This window comes from Neolamprologus multifasciatus, chromosome 20 (genome assembly GCF_963576455.1).
Source record: "Neolamprologus multifasciatus chromosome 20, fNeoMul1.2, whole genome shotgun sequence".
Taxonomy (NCBI): Eukaryota; Metazoa; Chordata; class Actinopteri; order Cichliformes; family Cichlidae; genus Neolamprologus; species Neolamprologus multifasciatus.
The window spans coordinates 10,795,927-10,815,654 of NC_140458.1; the positions used below are offsets into that span (position 1 = coordinate 10,795,927).

The 19,728-nt window shown below is 41.4% G+C and overlaps 1 protein-coding gene across 10 annotated transcripts in view; it reads left to right on the forward strand.

Moving 5' to 3' along the window:
- Positions 1 to 19,728, forward strand: part of anks1aa (ankyrin repeat and sterile alpha motif domain containing 1Aa) — a 70,178-nt gene that overhangs the window by 42,186 nt on the left and 8,264 nt on the right. For 5 of the 10 annotated variants that reach the window (XR_014871564.1, XR_014871565.1, XM_085146094.1 and 2 more), the window contains 12 exons: positions 756 to 825; positions 3,866 to 3,981; positions 10,749 to 10,847; positions 11,323 to 11,469; positions 12,101 to 12,208; positions 13,095 to 13,265; positions 13,348 to 13,485; positions 13,579 to 13,650; positions 13,742 to 13,828; positions 14,360 to 14,497; positions 16,602 to 16,784; positions 19,153 to 19,247. Coding sequence is in view for 8 of the 10 variants with exons in the window: in XM_085146094.1 (XP_085002220.1) it covers positions 756 to 825; positions 3,866 to 3,981; positions 10,749 to 10,847; positions 11,323 to 11,469; positions 12,101 to 12,208; positions 13,095 to 13,265; positions 13,348 to 13,485; positions 13,579 to 13,650; positions 13,742 to 13,828; positions 14,360 to 14,497; positions 16,602 to 16,784; positions 19,153 to 19,247 (1,424 nt within the window). In the remaining 2 variants the exon portion in view is untranslated. Of the gene's footprint in view, positions 1 to 755; positions 826 to 3,865; positions 3,982 to 10,748; positions 10,848 to 11,322; positions 11,470 to 12,100; positions 12,209 to 13,094; positions 13,266 to 13,347; positions 13,486 to 13,578; positions 13,651 to 13,741; positions 13,829 to 14,359; positions 14,498 to 16,601; positions 16,785 to 19,152; positions 19,688 to 19,728 lie in introns of those variants that run through there. The other 5 variants (XM_085146091.1, XM_085146093.1, XM_085146092.1 and 2 more) reach the window with 4 other exon arrangements.

Here is a 19,728-nt window from a genome sequence, read left to right on the forward strand (position 1 = left end):
TGCGTGACTTACTATGATTGGAAACAAACTGCTGATGATGTTCACATGCATTATGTCATGATGCATGAAATTACTGCAAGAAACGTCAGGTTTCTGGGCATCCTTTCAGCTGTAGCTTCTCACTCTCAGTCTTGCTGGGTTTCTAACCCTTTTTGTGTTTTTTGTCTACGAAGCTTCAGTCGTCTTGAAACATTTGTTACAAGCATTGGTTTAAGCATCAAGACACAGTTAAACCTGCTCCAAAACTCTCTTCACTGAGAGCTTTATAAGTACACGGGAAGCTTAAACTACCAGACTTTGTTCTGTAGTATTTTTCCAGACTTGTGCACGTTCTCTTTTAGCTTGTTTATTACAATTACCCTTTTGTTTTTGACCTTATTAGAGTCGGACGGTAAGACCGGCATGCCAGTATAAAGCAGCATTTTTGTGCCTGTTGTCCCCTACCTGCAGTCAAGCCCTGGTTACTCATTTAATGTGGGACAATAGCAATGATTTTTTTAATGTGACCATAAATAGGATATAAAGGCACTCAACTGTCTCGGTCCTCAAGCTGTCCTTTAACATGTCTTTGCAAAATCACTGCAACCTAATTTTCTTCTTGCTGACATACTCATCATTTGCTCTTACAGGGACAGTGTATTATTGCTTTAGGGGCTTTTCTCTGTATCTTTGCTGGTGAAAGGTGGTGGCCAAACTCTGATCACTCTTCCAAGCCCTTACATTTTGTTTTCTCCCCCCTCTGTTCCTGTCTTCAGATCGAGAAGATGATGACTATGATCGGTGCAGGCATTGATTTTTCCAGAGATCAGCAATACGCTGCACCAGGTAGAGTATGAATACTAATATTGTTGCCTTTTCAAGCATGTTAAAATGACTTAAGTGTCAAATTCACAAATAAATTATCAAGGAAACCTGAAGGAAAACAGGAAGAAATGGGTAGTTTTCCATTAGCTACTCATCTGTTTAATAAATGTGAGCAAAAGCACCTTGTATTAATTCATTATTTATCTTTTTGTGGGTGTGGCTGTTAATGCAACGGCTGCCTTTATTGCCAAATAGTGGGCTTGGAATGCTTGGAATTTGATTTATACTATAGTTATATTTATTAGATCCTCACCCTGAACCTTAAAAATATATTAAACAAGTGCATGGCAGTGATAGTAGAGAGGAGAGCTCTAAATACAGATTACTTACAAATGGAGGTTTGGGTACAAAAATGCTATTTTAGAAATTACTGGTTTGTTTTTTATAGAACAAATGACAAAGAAAAGAGTCTAAAACGTTTCTTTTAAAAGGCGTGTGTCATCCTCCACTGAGATTTGACCCCTTGGTTTGTTTTGTGTGTACTGCCTGTTTTTCTGAGGCAGTAATTCAAGCTGTGGTGTCTGACATGAGCCAAGTACTAAATCTGCATCATAACGTACCAGGATCTTTATTTTTAAAACCAAAGTGCCTGAGAGAGAACCTGTATTACAAGCAGTGTGAGGACTGCAACCTGCTCTGCTGTTATTCTGCTTTTCAAAGCCTGTCATTAAGGTTTGATGGATGGCGTCCAAGGATTGTAGCAGCAACCCGAGCAATCAAATCTTTCCCTTCAGCTCTCCCTGTTGACATTCTTCAACATCCACTGTCAGTCACCGCTGTGCCTGAGCAATCTTTTTAATATATTTAAACAAAGCAGCACATCCTCTTTTCCTTCGCCGAACTCCATCGTCTTATTCTAGCCCTGTGGTTTGCTGTGCCCTGCGCTGGATTTAGCTGTTTAAATATTAACCACTTCTGTACGTATGTCAGGGGGTGAGCTCATTGTGCTTTGGAGGAAGCAGACTTTGTAGAAAGCTGACACTTCTGCAGTAAAGTAGTTAGCATCCCATCACAGGCACTTGGTGTGAAGTTTCCATGAGTCTGATTCCACTTCCATGCATGTGTGAGCCTTAACCTTGTAGCTACCACGCTCACAGCTTCAGCTCAGTGAAGCAGACCATCGGGGGACTCGGTCAAGAGGAGGCTCTCTGTTTGATGTGATAAACCGCATCACTTTTTTTCCTCCCTCTACTCCTTCATTTGGTCCGGTGCTCGGCGGTGACGTGCTGAGTTGATTGGCTCTGTGCCTCCAGTCTGTATCTTCACTGATTTACCTTTACAAAGAGAATGTGGAAAAACAGCGGACTGAGGTACAGATGCTGCAGGAACTTGAGAGCAAATTAGGGGTGGGTGGGAGGGGGGTTGTAGCTGAAATGGTAGCTAGCCCTGATAAAGAGCAGCCACCTGCAGTGTTACAGAGGGAGAGAGAGAGGGAGTGGGGAAGTGTATGCATTGAAGGGGGGGTAGAGAGAGAGAGAGAGAGAGGAAGGGAGGAGAGAGGAATTGCAGGCAGCAGAATTGTGATCAGTCAGGACAATAGGAGGATGTAACTTCTGCATCTCTAGGACTAGGTTATCTGCTCTTTAGCTAGGAGCAGCTAAAAAAAATGTTTCTTTTAGACCTCGTCTGTTGCCGGACCGCATCTCTCAGACAATCTTAGCACTCTCTTGTCTGCAGAGGAGTTAATCCTGGGAGTGAGCTATCACTGAAAGTGCTTTTTGAAGGAGCTGATCGGATTCTTGACTGGATTTTTTTTTTTTTCTTTTCTCCTTGACAAATTTTCAAGCTTATGAAATGTCTGAACGGAACTTTTGACACGGGACCCTCATCTGGAACGTGACTGTTTATGTAGCGGGTTTAAATGATGAGACAGCCGACAAGCAGGAAGGGAAACTTTCAAATCTGTGTTTTATAAAGAAATGTTATGTTTTCGAATTTAACGCTGTTTACTTTTCTAAGCTGCCAGATTTCACAAGGTAGGAAACGATTGACTCTGTTAGCCTCTGTGTTTGAGGGGTAGTTAATATATTGGGAGGTAACTACCTGTGCAGTGATTGGTTTCTAGTGTGGAGTGTGTATTTGCTTTAAAAGAGAGTTAAAGAATTCCAGTAACATGTTCACTGGAGGAGAGGCACCAATCTGTCTTTGTATACGTTAGTCTGCTCTCAGCTTAGACTGCTGACAGCTGTCAGTATAGTGTTGGTCTGTTATCAATCTCCGCTCATTGCAGTCATGTCACAGGTTTCCTTTAGTCCCTCTGCGTTTTTTGCTTGTCCTGCTGCTTCCGATGTGGACAGTGGCACATCACAGGTAGATTCCTGTTTGGATTGTCCGTGGGGGATTATATCTTAAACAGGTTGGATATGTGAATCTGGGATCCAATTATTTACCAAATACCTGTCTTGGCTACAAGTCTGGATCACTTACACTTGGCTGCAACAAATCTGCTACCCTGGAAGAACTTAAACTAAAGTTATACGCTCCAACCTCTGAGTGTTATTGTAAAGTTAAAGTGTAATTAAAACAGCCCTAATTTTTTTTTCTTTTTGGGCAGAAAAAGGTACCTCCTGAAATGGGACACTCTGACTTTTTTCATAATCAGATATGAAATATTTAGTCATATTTGTGAGTTAGGTGAGGCACCGCGCTGTGTGCTAAACAGAAATGTATTTCAGCATTCTCCTGGCTCACTACCATAGCAAAAATATATTCTTTATTTTTTAGATATTATCCATTTTTTTGTGGATTTATCCCTTTTATCTTACCTTCACCCCCGACTCGGGGGTAGTTTAATCTATTTCGAGTGACTGCTGTTCAGCCCCCGCTGTCCCGCGGGAGCTGACGCCTTGTTCACAGAGGACACTGTCTCCCTCACGTTCCTGCTGCTGGTGCGCTCGGCTCTGCTGGCCGAGAATGATGTGGCAATGCCACGTCTCGTCCTCGGAGTGCCGCTGCTACCGGCTGAAAGGTTTCTCACTCCTGAAGCGCTTTCCCCTGTCAGCAGGTGCTGCAGGCCGGCTGCTGGACCAGCCCGTGGGAGACTGGCTGGAGCATGTGGGTCTGCCGCAGTACGAGAGCAAACTACTCCTGAATGGATTCGACGACCTTCACTACATGGTGAGTGCCTCACTTACTTCATTTCCATTACTGTCTTTGTTTCATATTTAATTCTCTCGCATGTTTAGCCATTTATTTTCAGTTTGTAAGTCTTTGAAGACTTTTTTTTTTTTTTTTTTTTTACCTTTTTCTTGTACTCGAAAGCATCATATTTGCATCATAGGTATTTACATTATTTAGTGCTTGGCTTAACTCAGTGTTTCAACTTTTCCATCTGTTCCGGTGACTCTTGAGCAAAGCATCCACCTTTCAACTTAGCCGATGCAGTCTGAGCTCAGCTCCTGTCAGATAGTTTGTTTGATACTGTTACCTCTGGTTTAGTGTTGAATCAAGGCTGTCCTGGATCCTCACACTCTCAGACGGTTTGTCTCTGGCCTGGGAGGCGATTGTCGTGCCTTCTCGTTAACAGTCAGAGAGCCGGCTGCCAACAAAGCAGCTGATGCCCGACCAGAAGGGAGAAGAATCTTGATGAGTAATGGGGTGCTATTGCCAATCTGACAAGTTTATAGAGCCCACAGTGTGCGATGCCTCTCTGAGTTGGCTCAGTTGCTTTTCTCAGTCCTGAGGTCTGATGAAGGGGCACAGCTGGCAGTCTGAACCGGTGGGAAAGTTGAGAGATAAGCATCCTATTTGTCAAGATAAGAACTCTCATCCCTATCAGACTTATAAAAACCTTCACTGTAACAAATAAAACACACTGTGGACAACAGATTTTCATGTTTTTCAAGCACTACTGTAGATTCACACATGAGTTATAAATGTACTCAAGATTCCCTCCACGTGGACTTACTACTTACCACAAAGTAAATGAAGTCAGATCCAGGGCGCTGCGTATAAACAGGAACACAGCAGCAACAACAAAACAGAACAAGTTCCCTTAGCGACTACAAAAACAATTCATAAATCACTGTGTTGGGTGCAGATTAAACTTTTCATTTCAGCTGAAAGAAAGAAAGGGTCTCGGGCACTTTTAATTTGAATTTGAATGAACTGCGCCTCAGATGAGTGCGACTATGAGAAGCTGACAAAGACTCCAAAGAATATGGTCCCTTAGACACTCAGCATATTGTACGTAAGCATAACAGCTGTTTCCTTGTGCGATTCAGAAGATATACCCCTCTGTTTGTAAGCTCCACAACACATGACAGCAGATGTAAACAGACGTACACGTTTCAACTTATAAGACCCTGAGATTATGTGATATAGCAGCGATATTAAAACCAGTACAGACATTTAAAGTTCAAAAACTACAAAACAAAACATCGATCTCTCTGAGGGAAACATTTACTATAATTTTAATTAAAAAAAAACATGAAGTGATGGGACAAAAATTAATGAATATATTTCTTTCTTTTCACACTTTTTTTTTTTCTTTGAGATTATCAAACTTTTTAAACAATTTTTAAAAATAAACTTGAACTTTAAATTCTAAATCATCAACCTTGAGCTTTGCAAACTGGATATAATAAAGCCGATATATAGGCAACTTCATTTGGTATGCTAATGATGTATACTAATCAGGTGTTCAATCTAATTGGGTTTGTAGTAACGCAATGCATTTAGGCATGCAGACATGGTCAGGATGACCTTCTGAAGTTGGAGCGTCAGGATGGAAAGGAACGGGGATTTAAATGGCTGTTGGTGTCAGACAGCCTGGATTGAGGATTTTCCTACAAAATTATTTCTAGGGTTTTACAAAGAATGATCTGAAAATGTGAAAATATCGACATCTCTGGGTGAAAATGTCTTGTTGATGCCTCGAGCTCACTGGAAGGCAACTTGGAAGTAACTCCAGTAACCGCTTGTTACAACCAATGTATGCAGAAGAGCATCTCTGAACTGCAGAAGATCACACAAGGTGCCACTACTGTCAACTAAAGACCGCAAACTGAAGCAATGATTAACACAACCTGACCAGAATTAGACAATAGAAAACTAGAAGATCACTGTCTGGTCTGACGCCAGATAAAGGTCATCACTGATTGTCAGTATCTGCATATTTATATCTTTATCTCTGCATGTAAGGCTTGTTAATTAGACTTAAATATTATAAATTTACTGTTTCTTTGGTTTATTAAGCTTCAGTTGTTTAATAAATAAAATGTGTGGCTGCTATCAAACTATATCTGTCTAATTTCAGTGCACTCTGATTCTCCCATAAACAACCTTTTAATCTACTTTACATAACCCGAGAACAGAGAATTCATCCACTTATCAGCTTCTCCGCTTGGAGAAAGCGTGATCTACACCCATGTTTAAGTACGTGTTGAAGCCTCTGAAGTTTCTCTCGGGGTTTAATCTTCCTACTGTCTTTTAGGCTTTCACACTCCTTTTTCTCAGGCTTGAGTCTTCTTTTATTCCAAAGCGGCAAGCTGGCAACATTTCTATCTTTAAACATGGCTTACTAACCACCTGGCTTCCTAAAGTCGCTGCAGGGTTTAGAGAAAAAGCTGTTACCTCTGAACAAAACGTCTCCTTCCCACAGCAAATGTTGACCTTTTTTATGAATCACAATTTGGTCTCAATTGGAAATTAGAATTACCCTCTGAGTCACCTTGCCTTTGCTGAACTTTTATAATTGTGTTTAATCTATGCATTAGTGAATAGAGCAGAAACGAGCCATATTTCGTTCTTGGCTGAGTTGCCAGTACTGTGTACAGATATGCCTGTCAGCCAATCCACTTATCTTCAAGACACTGATCTCCTTCTGTGTACGACTTTCAAAACAACAATCTAAAAACACTTCAGACTCAGAAATAGATGCAGAGTCATGATATTGCTCTTATGCATTTCCTATGAGCTGCTAAAAGACGGGCGAGATGCCAGTATTTTCATTGAAACGTTCACACTTCATCATCAAATTTTAAACAATGGTAAGAGAATGGTCCTTCTCTGAGTTAGGTTGTTAAGCATACTTGGAAAAATAAATAGTATGTCTATGTAGCAGCGAGATCACTAATTAAACAGTGTTTACTCTGCCACTCGGCCAACTGTGATCTGTGTCTCCCCTGCAGGCACGCTCTAGAAGCAGATCAATAACAGCAGTGAATGTATTGTGTTCAAGCAGCGTTGCAGAGACGAGCCTTTTTCTGAAACCACTTAGATGCTTTTTATCGACTCGTGGAGCAAATGTCCCGATGAAACAAGCGCTGCGCAATCATGCTGTTCTCCACCGCTCGTTGGTGCTGACAAGTAAAGCCTGTTGAGATGAAATGGCTCTTTTTTTCTCTATGTTAGACTTCTGCGCTGTGACACCGTCGGCAAGTTCGTTTGTATTCAAAGCGACTGAGACTGACGGTCTTCTGGCGAGGGCGTCTGGATCTGACTTTTATGCGGTCAGCTGAGGGAGAACAAATTTACTTTGAGTTTCAAATCAGTGGAGGTGGCTTTTTTGTTTTGTTTTTTTTTTTTTTTAGAAAGAGGTGGTCAGATCTAAAAGTTGCACCAAGGTTAGGCAAACCTTTTCTACTTCTGAGTTGCATTCATGTAATCTAAATTCATGAAGTTTTTGTGACCCCCCAACCACCCCCCCCCCCTTTGTTTTTTTTTTTTTTTGTTTGTTTGTTTTTTTGTCTGTCGTCATTGCTTTTTCTGCCTTTTAATAAATGCAAAGGGCTCATGCTGCAGCGAGGGACCAAACCCTGCGGAAAAATCCAGTAATGGCTTCCTGCATCCGAAGCTAAAGGACTGTGAATGGATTTATTTCTTTATTTTATTTTTTTTGGATTTTTTTGGCTTAGATTTGTTTGTTAATTTGAAAGACACTTTTTTTTTTTTTTTTTTTTTTTTTTTTTTTTAATGTTCTGTCATCGTTTCATTTGCACTTTTCTTTTGAGGTCTGAGTGATCTCATGGCAGCCAGTTTAGGAGGACAAACTGAGTATTAGTGCTGTTAGGTAGCTGTCCTTTAGAGGGTCAGAATGAGTGATCCGTGCCCCTGAGCACCCAGCCTGAATTCAGAGTGCTTTTAAACCAGGGAGGCCACTGTGGCTGTTCTCTGGATAGGCCGAGGAGGAACAGAGCAGCATTTTAATGAGAGGACGGAGTAAAGCAGAGCTGGACAAGCTGCACAGGCACAAAACAGGCCCAGTTTACACTGCTGTAAATGTATTCTGTTTGCCAATGTTGTGCTGATATTAGCGTTCTCTCTACTAATGTACTCCTTGAAACCTGCCAACCCTGTGGAAGCACATTAGCTAGAAATTTCCCCACAGAGTTGTCACCACCACATCATGCTGTTTGTGTTTTCAGACTCTTTGAATGAGGATAAATGGCTCATCCAGATATAGCAGAGGTGAATGTAACACTTTACATGAAAGGAAATGAGAATTTTTATTAAACCAGGTGTGAACAAACATTCTTCACCTAACAGGTGTTCAGTTCACTCCAGTTTGGTTTGGTTCAGTGAGGTGTGTCCAGAAGCAAAATGTTGATTAGTGTTCAAAGTTATTTGCTTTATCAGTCAGGTTGTCATTCAACCATCAAGCCATTACATGAGAAAATCAGAGTGGTAGGAAAATGAATAAATCGGGAAATGGGCAGAGAGTGTAAACCCAGTCTGTTACAGCTGTATTCCCCCGCATAGAGACATTTATCAGTTAATCTCCAGTGGGACAGTAATGCAATGATCCATACACTTTGAAGCATTATCGTCCATTCAGCCCCACAAACCATATCAGTCCTCAGCTAGAGAGGCAGCAATCAGCATGTTGCTGCTCAGAGATAATGGGCTTTCAGTTGTCAGTTTCGTGTGAGGCAGTGTGAAGGCAAAAGAGATGATACATAATGTCCTGTGCTCAGTGTGGGCTGAAGCCAAGATCATGGTGAGTTCTGATCAATAAACTCACTCGGAGCATTCAGGTACTCATATTTCTGCTTTCCGTCTCCCTTCTCCGGATTTCCATCGACAGGCTGGATCGCAGCCTATTAGAAATTTCAGCATGAACAGGATGGCAGTGTAAAAGTTTACGTCAGTGTCTTAGCTGAATTGTGATTAGCATTGTGATTCCACAGGCAGCATTACAAAGATTGCTCTGCAGCATTTACTCTAACAGACTCACTCCTCCCCGCTCCTCATGCTCTCCGCCCCTCGTTTGCATCAACGGCATCTGCATGAAAAACAGGCTGTCAAGTTTGACCTACAGACAGCATCTCTGCTATGCCATTAGAGGTGTGTGTGTGTGTGTGTGTGTGTGTGTGTGTGTGTGTGTGTGTGTGTGTGTGTGTGTGTGTGTGTGTGACGATTTCATGTAAAACGAGTGTCTTCTGAGGTAGGCTGGGTGGTCTGGCCCACAGGTAGGATGTTAGCGGTTTATTTTTGAATATCAATGGTTATTTGTAGAAAATGTAATTTAATGTATAGGTGGTTACGTGTGTGTGTGGCGGTGAGCACCACAGGATTAACTTTAGGTTCATATTGAAGAGTCAGCCACATGAGCCCTGAGGCGGCGCCTTCTCTGGACCATCGTGATACTGACAGATGAGAGTTAGCTGCTGACTCCCGTGTAGAAGCACTACAGCTAGCATTCATGGTTTATATCCAACAGGCAGGACTTGTGACCCTTACCCACTTCTTATTGGTCAGTCTGAGCATGGTTAAAAGTCAGTTTAATTCAGTTTAACTGACTGCAATTCCTTCAAACACTGCTAACTGGCTAGTCCCAGCCCTTGCCATCCCGTGGTTTTGACTACCAGTTCAATTGCTGGGTGGTTGTTGTTTTGGTCCTATCAGTTATTCAGCTGCTTCTTGGAGATATTCACGTTCTATTCCACCCTCCTGGACTGCAGTTGAAGACAGTAGTCTTTCTTCTCCTCTGCAGATGCTCAGACCTGAAAAGACTACTGTAACCAGGGTCTAACAGTGGGTAGGGAAATTGTTAATAAACAAGACACATAATCATCAGCTGTAATCTTGGAGTTCTTTCGTTCACCTCAGAGGCAGCTGATTATGTTGCTCGGTAAAGCTGCAACATTAAGTGTGAAAACCCCAGAAGCTTTATTATGAATCTGTTATCGTTTTAATCTAAATCTGTGGGAAACATTGTTTACTGTCTTGTGACTGTCTTATTTGGTCTGTTGTACCATGAAATTGTTTAATATGGAACTAAAATAAATGATGTTCGGTGTTCAAATAAAGGCTTTCCTTTTACGTGTCAAGGTGTTTTGATTTCCCCCGCGGCTGTCGTCAGCTATTGATGCGCCTCCATCTCATAACGCTGACCACTCTGCAACTCAGACATTGATTCATTCCTCCCTTCTCCATTATCTGTTTGTTGCCACTCAGTCTCCAAAGGTGATATCGTGTGTAACCAAAGACTGGTTTGAACATCAATCACCACATTCCTCTCCGTAACACCCCTCCCACACACACTTAAGTCTCATTTAAGGGGTTATCGATGTGGCTCCTCTGGTGATAGTCACTAAGTTGAGTTCTAGGGAGGATCTCAATCAGGAGTAATTCACCTTTTTATGCAATAGTAGCCTACTTGTGATCAATTCTAACGTTGCACTGAAGGCTTTTAGCTTGGAGGGTTCGTCTTAATTATATATAATCTTAAATCAAAGCAGTCTGTGTTTTGGGATTTTCATAGATAACTTGAATAAACTACGTTTAAAAAAAAAACAAAAACAAAAACTGGCTTTTACTAAATGGTAACTTAAATTACTTTATTCTGACACTTTAATGTACCTTGCTTTCTAATGACTTTCATGGGTCTTAGAATAGAAATGCCAGTAACATAAATGCTTATTTTGTATGATGCTTTAAAGGGGAGCAATGTAATGGAGGACCAGGACTTGAGAGAGATTGGAATCGCAGATCCGAGCCACAGAAAGAAGATCCTGCACGCAGCACGTTCCTTCCCAAAGGTGATAAATCATTGATTCCTACTTTAGTACTTCTCAGACCCAATTCAGTGTTTTGCATTTGCTTTAATGCTAGATGATCGAGTAATATTCTCACCTTAGACCCAAGTATCTATTGCATTTATGGAAATTAACAAGTTAATTTGTGGGTTAGACATAGGGCTGAGCAGGAGCATTAGTGCTTAATAATGAAGTCGAATGCGGTTTGGCGGTGGGCTTGCTTTATCTTATTGTATTGGGAGCTTTACTTTTGTTATAAAAGTAAAATTAAACTAAAACACCTCTGCAGTATTGTCACTTTAATTTGTATTGCTTTAGCTCATTCTGCTTGTATACAAATATACATCTGCGGGGGTTATTGAAACCAGAACCCTTCAATTTTCTCCCAAGGAAAATTGGCTAAATTTGCAGCATATTGGTTCAGCCAACGCCCTGAATTCCTCAAAGTGTCTGTGAATGATTACGTTTTCTGCTGCAGGTGAAAGCGCTCGGCTGTGACGGCAGCAACTCCCTGTCCTCCTGGCTGGAGAATCTGGGCCTGCATGAGTACTTGCAAAACTTCCTGTCCAGTGGCTACCGCACTCTGGACTGCGTCAGAAACCTTTGGGAGCTGGAGATTGTCAATGTGAGTCACAGTGATGTACAAGGACAGTGAGGAGTATCAGAGGGTGAAATTAGTCTTCAGGTGTCTTGGGAAAAAAATCAGGATAGGGAAACGAGTTTGACAGTTTACTTCAGGTTCCCCCCCAAACTGAAGCAGGAGGCTAAAACTGAAGGTGAATGTGTATTTGTGTTGAATATTGGGAAATGGATTCCAAAGTCTCACTCAAAAAATTTAATTGAGAATTTCACTTTGAAAGACAGAACTGAAATTACTTGGTTAGAAGATGGCACGTCAGACTTCACTGGTCTGTGAGAAAATATGTTGCCTTTTGCTACTACTGGGAAGGGTCTCTGAAAGAAACATGTTTTCTTGTTCAGTGCTGCATTCCTCAATTTCTGTGTGCAATACCATCACCTGTAGATCAGTGAAGTAATGTCAGACACTGTATCGCTGCATGAACGTGTGAACTTGTGCAATCCCGTATGTAGATTCAAGATTAACAGAAGAGAAGAGACTCTGAGGAGAAACAGCTTCACATGGAGAACCATTAAGGGAACCTCACAAATGAAGTAGCGGTGCCTGATGTGTTGTTTTCTGGCATTTCCTTATGTGCTGCTCAGTATGATCACGTCATAATTTTTCTTTTTTACAGGTGCTAAAAATTAGCCTACTTGGTCACAGGAAACGCATCATCGCTTCCTTAGCGGAGAGGCCTTATGAAGAGCCTCCTGTCAAACCTCCTCGTTTGTCTCAGATCAGGGTGAGGACCCTACAAACTACTTTCCTGTGTAAAAGTGCTTCACAAAATGTTTCTTGTTTACTCTTCACTCACTTCGGAACCAGATCTGATGTTTGAATACTGTCCGACAAACTTAGGCTTACGTTTCAAATTCTTTATTTTTAGCCTGTAAATGTTGCGAAGTATATTGACAAAGATGAATGCCTGATAGCTAATGATAGAGAGTGCATCTGACATGAGATACTAGGGGTGGGGGAAAAAAATCGATACTGTGTAGCATCGTGATATTTTGTTTGCTAATAATGTATCGATACAGGGACAGCAGAAATCGATATTTTGTTACAAACAATTTTTTTGTGGACTGGAACATGCTCTGACTTCTGAGCAAGAATCCTGACATTCCTTCACTGTCCAAATGTGTTTAACTTTTTTTTGGCAGCAATAAACATGACAGTTTACTTATTTTAATTTAAGACATGTTTTATTTTAATTAAGTTTAAAACTTTTTTATTTAATGTAAAATTATATTTTGTTTTAATTTACTTTCAAATTCTTCAGTTGCTGAAGGGGCTGCATAGTTTTCATAAATTGCATAGTTCAAAATAGCTATAATTGTACCAGATGGTTGCATTCAGTTAAGTTGGACTAGACTGTAATACAAACTGTTCAGTTTGTCAACAATAAAACTGAAATGAGAGAAAGACTGAGTGTGAGACTTTGTTATTAGATAAAATGAATATTGATAAAGTTTACCTTTATGTACAGAATTTGAATATTGCAAAATATTTTAAAAAATTGCAATAATATCATATCGTGCGTTAAGTATTGTGATAATATCGTATTGTGAGTTGTATGGTGATTCCCACCTCTATGAGATACCCAACTGTGTCATATTACATCTCCGCAGTGCCAAGACCTGCCTGGATCCCAGACTTCATCTCCCATGAGTCAGATGGAGCCCTACACAGGACGCTCAATGGACCCTCTGCTGCCTGCAGGCGAGCCAGGGAGGAAAAAAGCACAAGAAAATGACTATGACGTTACCCAAAGATATCGCAGCGAACGACACAGGCCTCCTGTATGTGGTATATCTACGAGTGTGTTAATGGTTATTGAGGGCCTCTGCCAGGCTTCTTTGATAGTTATGGTTATTTTTATAGGAGCGACATGAAGACTGGCAACGAGAGCCCCGCCTGACCTTGCGGCCACCTAGTCTAGCAGCACCGTACGCCCCGGTTCAGAACTGGCATCACCAACCGGAGAAACTCATCTTTGAATCCTGCGCTTATGAAGCTAGTGTACGTATGCACCATTCTCCTTCCTACATGATTCCGCTTTGTTGATTAAACACATCAGCAGTAATGTCTTTTCCCCCTTTCATTTCATTACAGTATCTTGGTTCCATGCTTATTAAGGAACTAAGGGGCACTGAGTCCACGCAGGATGCTTGTGCCAAAATGCGGGTATGACAAGTTTCTCCAATCCCTGAGGATAAACTCATAGATATTGTTTGCGTGAGTGGCAACTGACTTGTCCTTTTAATCTTTCCTCCAGAGGTCAACAGAGCAAATGAGAAAAGTCCCAACTATCGTCCTCTCAATCACATACAAGGGTGTGAAGTTTATCGACGCAGCCAACAAGGTTAGCGACTACACGCGCGCGCGCACACGTACATACACATTTTCTCTTTGCGTAAAGGTTTACTTCTTAACCAGACGTGTTCTTTGAGGCGTGTGATACATCAAATTGAGGCCGGGGCAAATGACAGCATGTTTCCTTTTTTAATGTGTGCATGAAAGTGACGCAGTCAGACATCAAGCTTCCTCTCTTTCTGCGATTGTAAATATCATGCCTGCAAGTTTGTGTCAGATTAGTTTGTGCTTATATTTCCTTATAGGAAGCAAATCTGATTGACATTTAGTTGACATTAATAAAAAACAGGCTTTGAAATGTTGAAGCTCAACATGGTCTTGTTGTAGTTGCACTTGTGATGGCTGGCAGTCAGTGTCTCTCCTTTAACCGTTTAGTTTGTTTTTTTTTATTTTGTAACATTTTCTAACAGCATTATTGTCTCAATGTTGATGGAATGAAATAAAAAATTAAAAAAAAAAGAAAGAATGTACTGTGTACTCTCGTTACTAAACCTCACTCATGTCGCCCTTCTCGGTCCAGAACATCATTGCAGAGCACGAGATCCGTAACATTTCTTGTGCAGCCCAGGACCCAGAGGACTTGTGCACATTTGCCTACATCACTAAGGACCTGCAGACCAGCCACCATTACTGCCATGTCTTCAGCACAGTAGATGTGGTAAGGACACTTGCACTGGGCTCTATTGTACTATAGATGGTATAAAAGATGATTGTGCGATTGTGATGTCACCCATCGCTCTTGAAGCTTTTATATGCTGGCGTTTTAGAGCCTGACGTTATCTTACAAAGATGGGAGGGTGGAGGGTTTACTTAGCAGCTAGCGCTTAGCAAGTTGCATTCATAAACAGCAGCTCATGGCATGCAATATAGATACACACATACAGGCTAATTAATGTAAGAAACAGATGGATAAAACATTAGAGCACAAACTTCTTGGATGGTCAGCACCACCCAGAAATGAACAGTATTAGTCATGTAATCCAAACCAATGACCCAGGACACGCGGGAGAGATTATATCTCTCAGCTGGCCTGGGAAAAGCCTTGGTGTTCCCCCGGATAAGCTGGAGGAGGTGGCTGGGGAGAGGGAGGTCTGGGCTTCTCTGCTTAGGCTGCTGCCCCCGCAACCCGGCCCCGGATAAAGTGGATGAAGATGGATGGATAGTCATGTAATCAATTAGAAATGTTCTAAAAGTCACCAGTAGTAGTAGGCAGACGGTGAAGAGTTCCAGTTTAGTACTTCAGAATGAGTCCTCAATTATTATGTTGTTATTAAATTGTTATGAAGGGGGGAAACAATCCACAGAAGCCAAAATATTTTTTGTACCATACTGTAAAATGTGACATTTTAACATGGAAGTCTTGTCATTTTTGGAGCCAGCTTCAAGCTTTGCACGGAGGAACTGCAGTTTTTGTACTTCTGGAGTTTCTCCCCCGTGTTCAAAACAAAGTACAGATTTATCTGCTAGTTATCTCAGCTTGCAGTTTGTCTGCTTATTCAGGGTACCTGTGGGCCTTGAACAGTAGTAGTAGCTCAGTGTAATTATTTTACGTGTAGTTGTTTTTTTTCCTGTGTAATAATAGTCAACATTGCTATCAATACATTTTTCAAAAAATGCCTCTCTGTGCAAAATGGGTTCAAAAACAAACAACTGTGGGATACTGTTTGTCTGTGCCTGATATTATTTGTATCCCACTGTAACTTTACTGTATAATGAGCTAACATCTCCAAAATGTCAGGAGTAGTTAGTCTTTACAAGAAGTGTTTGTGAGCTAAAAATCAAGAATGTGGGATACTGTGTCCGTGATTTGGAGAGCCCAGCACGTGCTCCCGACGCAGGAAAAACCAATTCTGCAGTGGAGACCTACCTTGCACTTGGGCAGGTGAAGCCAAAGGGAAGATATGCTTCATCATATTTTCTAGTCTTTGACTTGGAAGGAAGTTGGTTTAGAAACCTATTTGGCGATGCTTCGATCTCCTGCTTTGTGTTTGTGTGGCAGCCCTGTCAAAAACCTGTCCGTTATGTTAGTAGTAGCTTGACAAAAGTTTTCAGCTGTAGACAGTAATGTTTTTGTATTTGATTGCGGGCTGTTGGTAGTCATTAAACACTGAAACGCTATGAGTCAAATAGTTACCACAGCTTTGCCGTGTCCCTTCTGCTACCGAAAGTGTCCATATGAATCTCCACGAGGTTTATTTGGTTATTTTAAACTGTACTGACTATATGGCTGCTTTCAGGGTCCGCCAGGCACAATCGTCACTACACAAGAGAGATGTTCAGTTTCTGCGTATTGGTGTACATGGAGTGCTTTATCTCAGGGCAGGTTACTACATCAAAGGATGTAAAGAGGATTTCACAGCTCTGTGTTATGTGTCTCTTCAAATGATGATTGTTGTTCCCACCATAGGATTGCTTTTTCAGACTCCCAAGGCATAACGTATAAAGCATGAATCATCTGTCTTTAGTCTGCAGTGCTTGTTCGTACCTGGGAGCTGTCAGGGTAAAACAGAATAATCCAGCAGCTTTATTACTGAGCTACAGAGGATGGATCTAGTTTAGGAACAGGGGGTTGCTGCACAATACTCCTGAGATTACTGCCACTTCTTCAGCTTATGCAATTTTGTTTTGAAGAAGTTTTGGAGGAAAAATCTTTCTTCTGTTACGTTTTGCTGTCTCGCTGCACACTGTGATGGTGGTGGTGGTCCTTTGGCTAAAGGCTTGTAATGACTCAGTGATCCTCCTCTTTCTCCCTTTCTGTATAGAACCTGACCTATGAGATTATACTGACACTGGGCCAGGCGTTTGAGGTAGCATATCAGCTGGCTCTGCAGGCCCAGAGGACCAAACCGCACCAGAGCGTCCCAGCTGGATCTGGATCAGAGGTCATTGAGACCAAGTCCAGCAAACCTGTGCCCAAACCACGAGGCAGCATACGCAAAACAGCGGTGAGTTGGTTGTTAAAAGTGTTGTAGTAAAAAGACCAAATCAAGCTGAAATATTGTTCAACATGTTCTCAAGCAAATTTGGAATTTTAAATCCTTTTTGACTTCTCTGTGCACCTCGAGTGAACCTCAAGTATAGAATAAGTTGCCAGAAAAAAATCTTTTTGTGTTTTGTGATTACATTTGCAGCTTACGCCTAATGTTTTGGAAGCAAAAACAATGTTAGATTGCTTGCATCAGTCTACACATCTCGACATCGCTGTGGTTATGCTATGCTGATGTCCATCTGGGCATTAGCATTAAACCATTAAGAGGGAAGCTTGTGCTGAATATAAATGAGCTAAGTCCACCTCAGGGACAAGTTACACATTTCTAGCTGCAGCTTGATGATCACAATGATTTAACAATGTAATTCTGTTCAGTGTGTTTCATCTGTGTGGCTTTTTTTTTTTTTTTACATGTACACTTTTAAATGTGTTTATCAGCACCTGAGCACACATGCACTTCATACTCAGTTACACACATCCGCACCGATGAGCACATATAAGCTTCAAAATGCACCTGCAGTGTGTTCTGTGTTGTGTGCGACCTGTCAGACTCCTCATGTGTCATGCCTGTTAAAATCTGTCACTTTTCCCGCCCTTTAAGTTCTTTGACTCTGTCGCTGCTTCTTCCTGGTTCTTTGTGCACTTTCCCCTTTCTCTTCTAATCTTCGTCTCCGTCTGGCTCGCTTCTCTTCCTCCTGGTGGTGTTTATTTCTCCCAGGACTCTCCTCTTCCTCTCGACAGTCGTTGCTGTTACTGTTACACCTGCACCAACCACCGTCCCTCCTTCCTACCGCTGCACTCTGCCAGCCATGCTGCCCAGGTGCTGCCTCCTATCCCATCCCCACCCTTCTCACCCACTCTTTTTTTTTTTTTTTTTTGCCTTCCTGTCACAGCTTATTTTCTGACTTTCCTGAAAAGCCCGTAAACTTTGTCTGTTTATTTCACTATTTTCTCTGCTCTGTGTTGAAAACTACAAATCATGATGTATACTGTTAACTCCAACGCCCTCTAGTGACACGCTTGTAGTAACACAGACAAAGTTTATATACTGTACACAGAATTCTTTTTGGGTGTTTTTACTTAATGTAAACTTTTACGGGGGTTTTTAAAGTCCCTTTATGATATACATAGAGGAAATTTTATTATGTTTTATCAATAAAAAAGCCAGCAAAATGAGCTGCTTACTAATTACTCCCAAAAGTGCTCAGCAAAATGAGAACCAGGGAAAGTTAAAATTGCAAAATTTGCAAATCTCATAGACCCATATTTTTATTGACATCTGAACATGCAAAACATTTTAACTGTTTACACTGAGAAAAAACATAAAGTCGTTTTCTGGGAGATGAGGAAACCAGTTGCCGGACTTTCAGCAGAGAAATGTGTCCCATTCTTGTTTATTGTATCATTTTTAGCTGCTCAGTAGTTCTGTGTCTTCTTTGTTGTATTTCATGGTGTGTCAACTGTTTTTAATTGTGAAAGGTCTGAACTGCAGTTCAGCACTGAAGCTATGCGGCTGTAATAGATGAAGTATGTGGTTTAGTCTAGTTTTCAGGGAATGCAAGGCCTTCCCTGAAAAAGACGTCATCTGGATGGAAGCATGTGTTGCTCTAAAACCTGTAGATACCTTTCGGCAATAATGTTTTGCGATGTGTGCAAGCTGCCTATTTCATGGGAATGATCCACCCACATACCATGAGAGTTGCAGGCTTTTGAACTGAGCACTGATGGCGAGCCTGACGGTCCCTCTCCTCCAGAGGACTTTTCATCTGTGTTTTCTAAAAAGAATTTTAAATTTGGATTTGTCTGACCACATAACAGTTTTCCAAGTTGCCTCAGAGCTTTGGCTCAGAGAAGATGGCAGTGCATCACATAGTACTTCTGATCTTTTGAGCTCCAACTATTCTGAGAAGTGTTGCTGCCATCAAATTCAAAATGACTTAATGTTTTTCATGAAATAGTAAAAAGTATTAGTTAAAAACCTTTTTGTCTAATATAATAAATAAAATATGGGTTTATGAGATCTGCAAATCATTGCATCCTGTTTTCTTTACATTTTACGCAGCATTGCAACTTTTTTGGGATCGGGTTGTAATTTTATGCTAATTGATGGATAGGTGTGATACTGCATCGTTTATGGAATCTGTTTAAACACAAACATCAACATTTTCAAGGGTAAATGTGGTTAAATTTCACCACAAACAATTACAGTTTGTTGGCACAATAATACTTCATTGCTGCATTTTGAATCTAAGCATTACGAAAAGTGTAATCAGCCTCGTATGTGAAGATTCAGATATTTCATTGCTGTCTGTTTGTACTCACAGGGGGACATCGTGGAGCAGGAAGGCGATTCTCAGTCCCAGGGTAGTGCCACGTGGCTCATGGACCCCAAGGAATCCAAGCGCACTATCAGCACTAAGTACGAGACCACCATTTTCTGAGTGGACCTCTCTTCCTCCTGGGCTCAGCCTCACCCTCCTTCCTTCCCCTCCTTCTGTGTGCCTTTCACTGTGACGCTGCCTCTTTCTCCGCGCTGGACCTCTGCTCCTCCCCACCGCCATCACTTGTTTCCTCCTCCGACAACACCACAGTCTGTGGCAACTGACCAGCTGTTGCCCCTTCTTATGTTTAACTCCCAGCACCTTTACACTTTTTTCTCGATTATTAATGCAACCCCTCCACCTCGCCCACCGTCTTCTAGCTGTCTAGTTGGTATCTCTTCTACTATGAGCCTGCCACTCACTTTCCCTTTTATTCCTCCTTTCTGTTTACCTTATATGCTTCCTCCAACAATGCTTCCCCCTTTTTTTTTTTTTTCTTTTCTTTTTTTTTTCTTCCCAACTGTCAACATCCCACTCTTTACTCTTGGTGATAAGCTCTCTTTTCTTAATGCTTTTCCT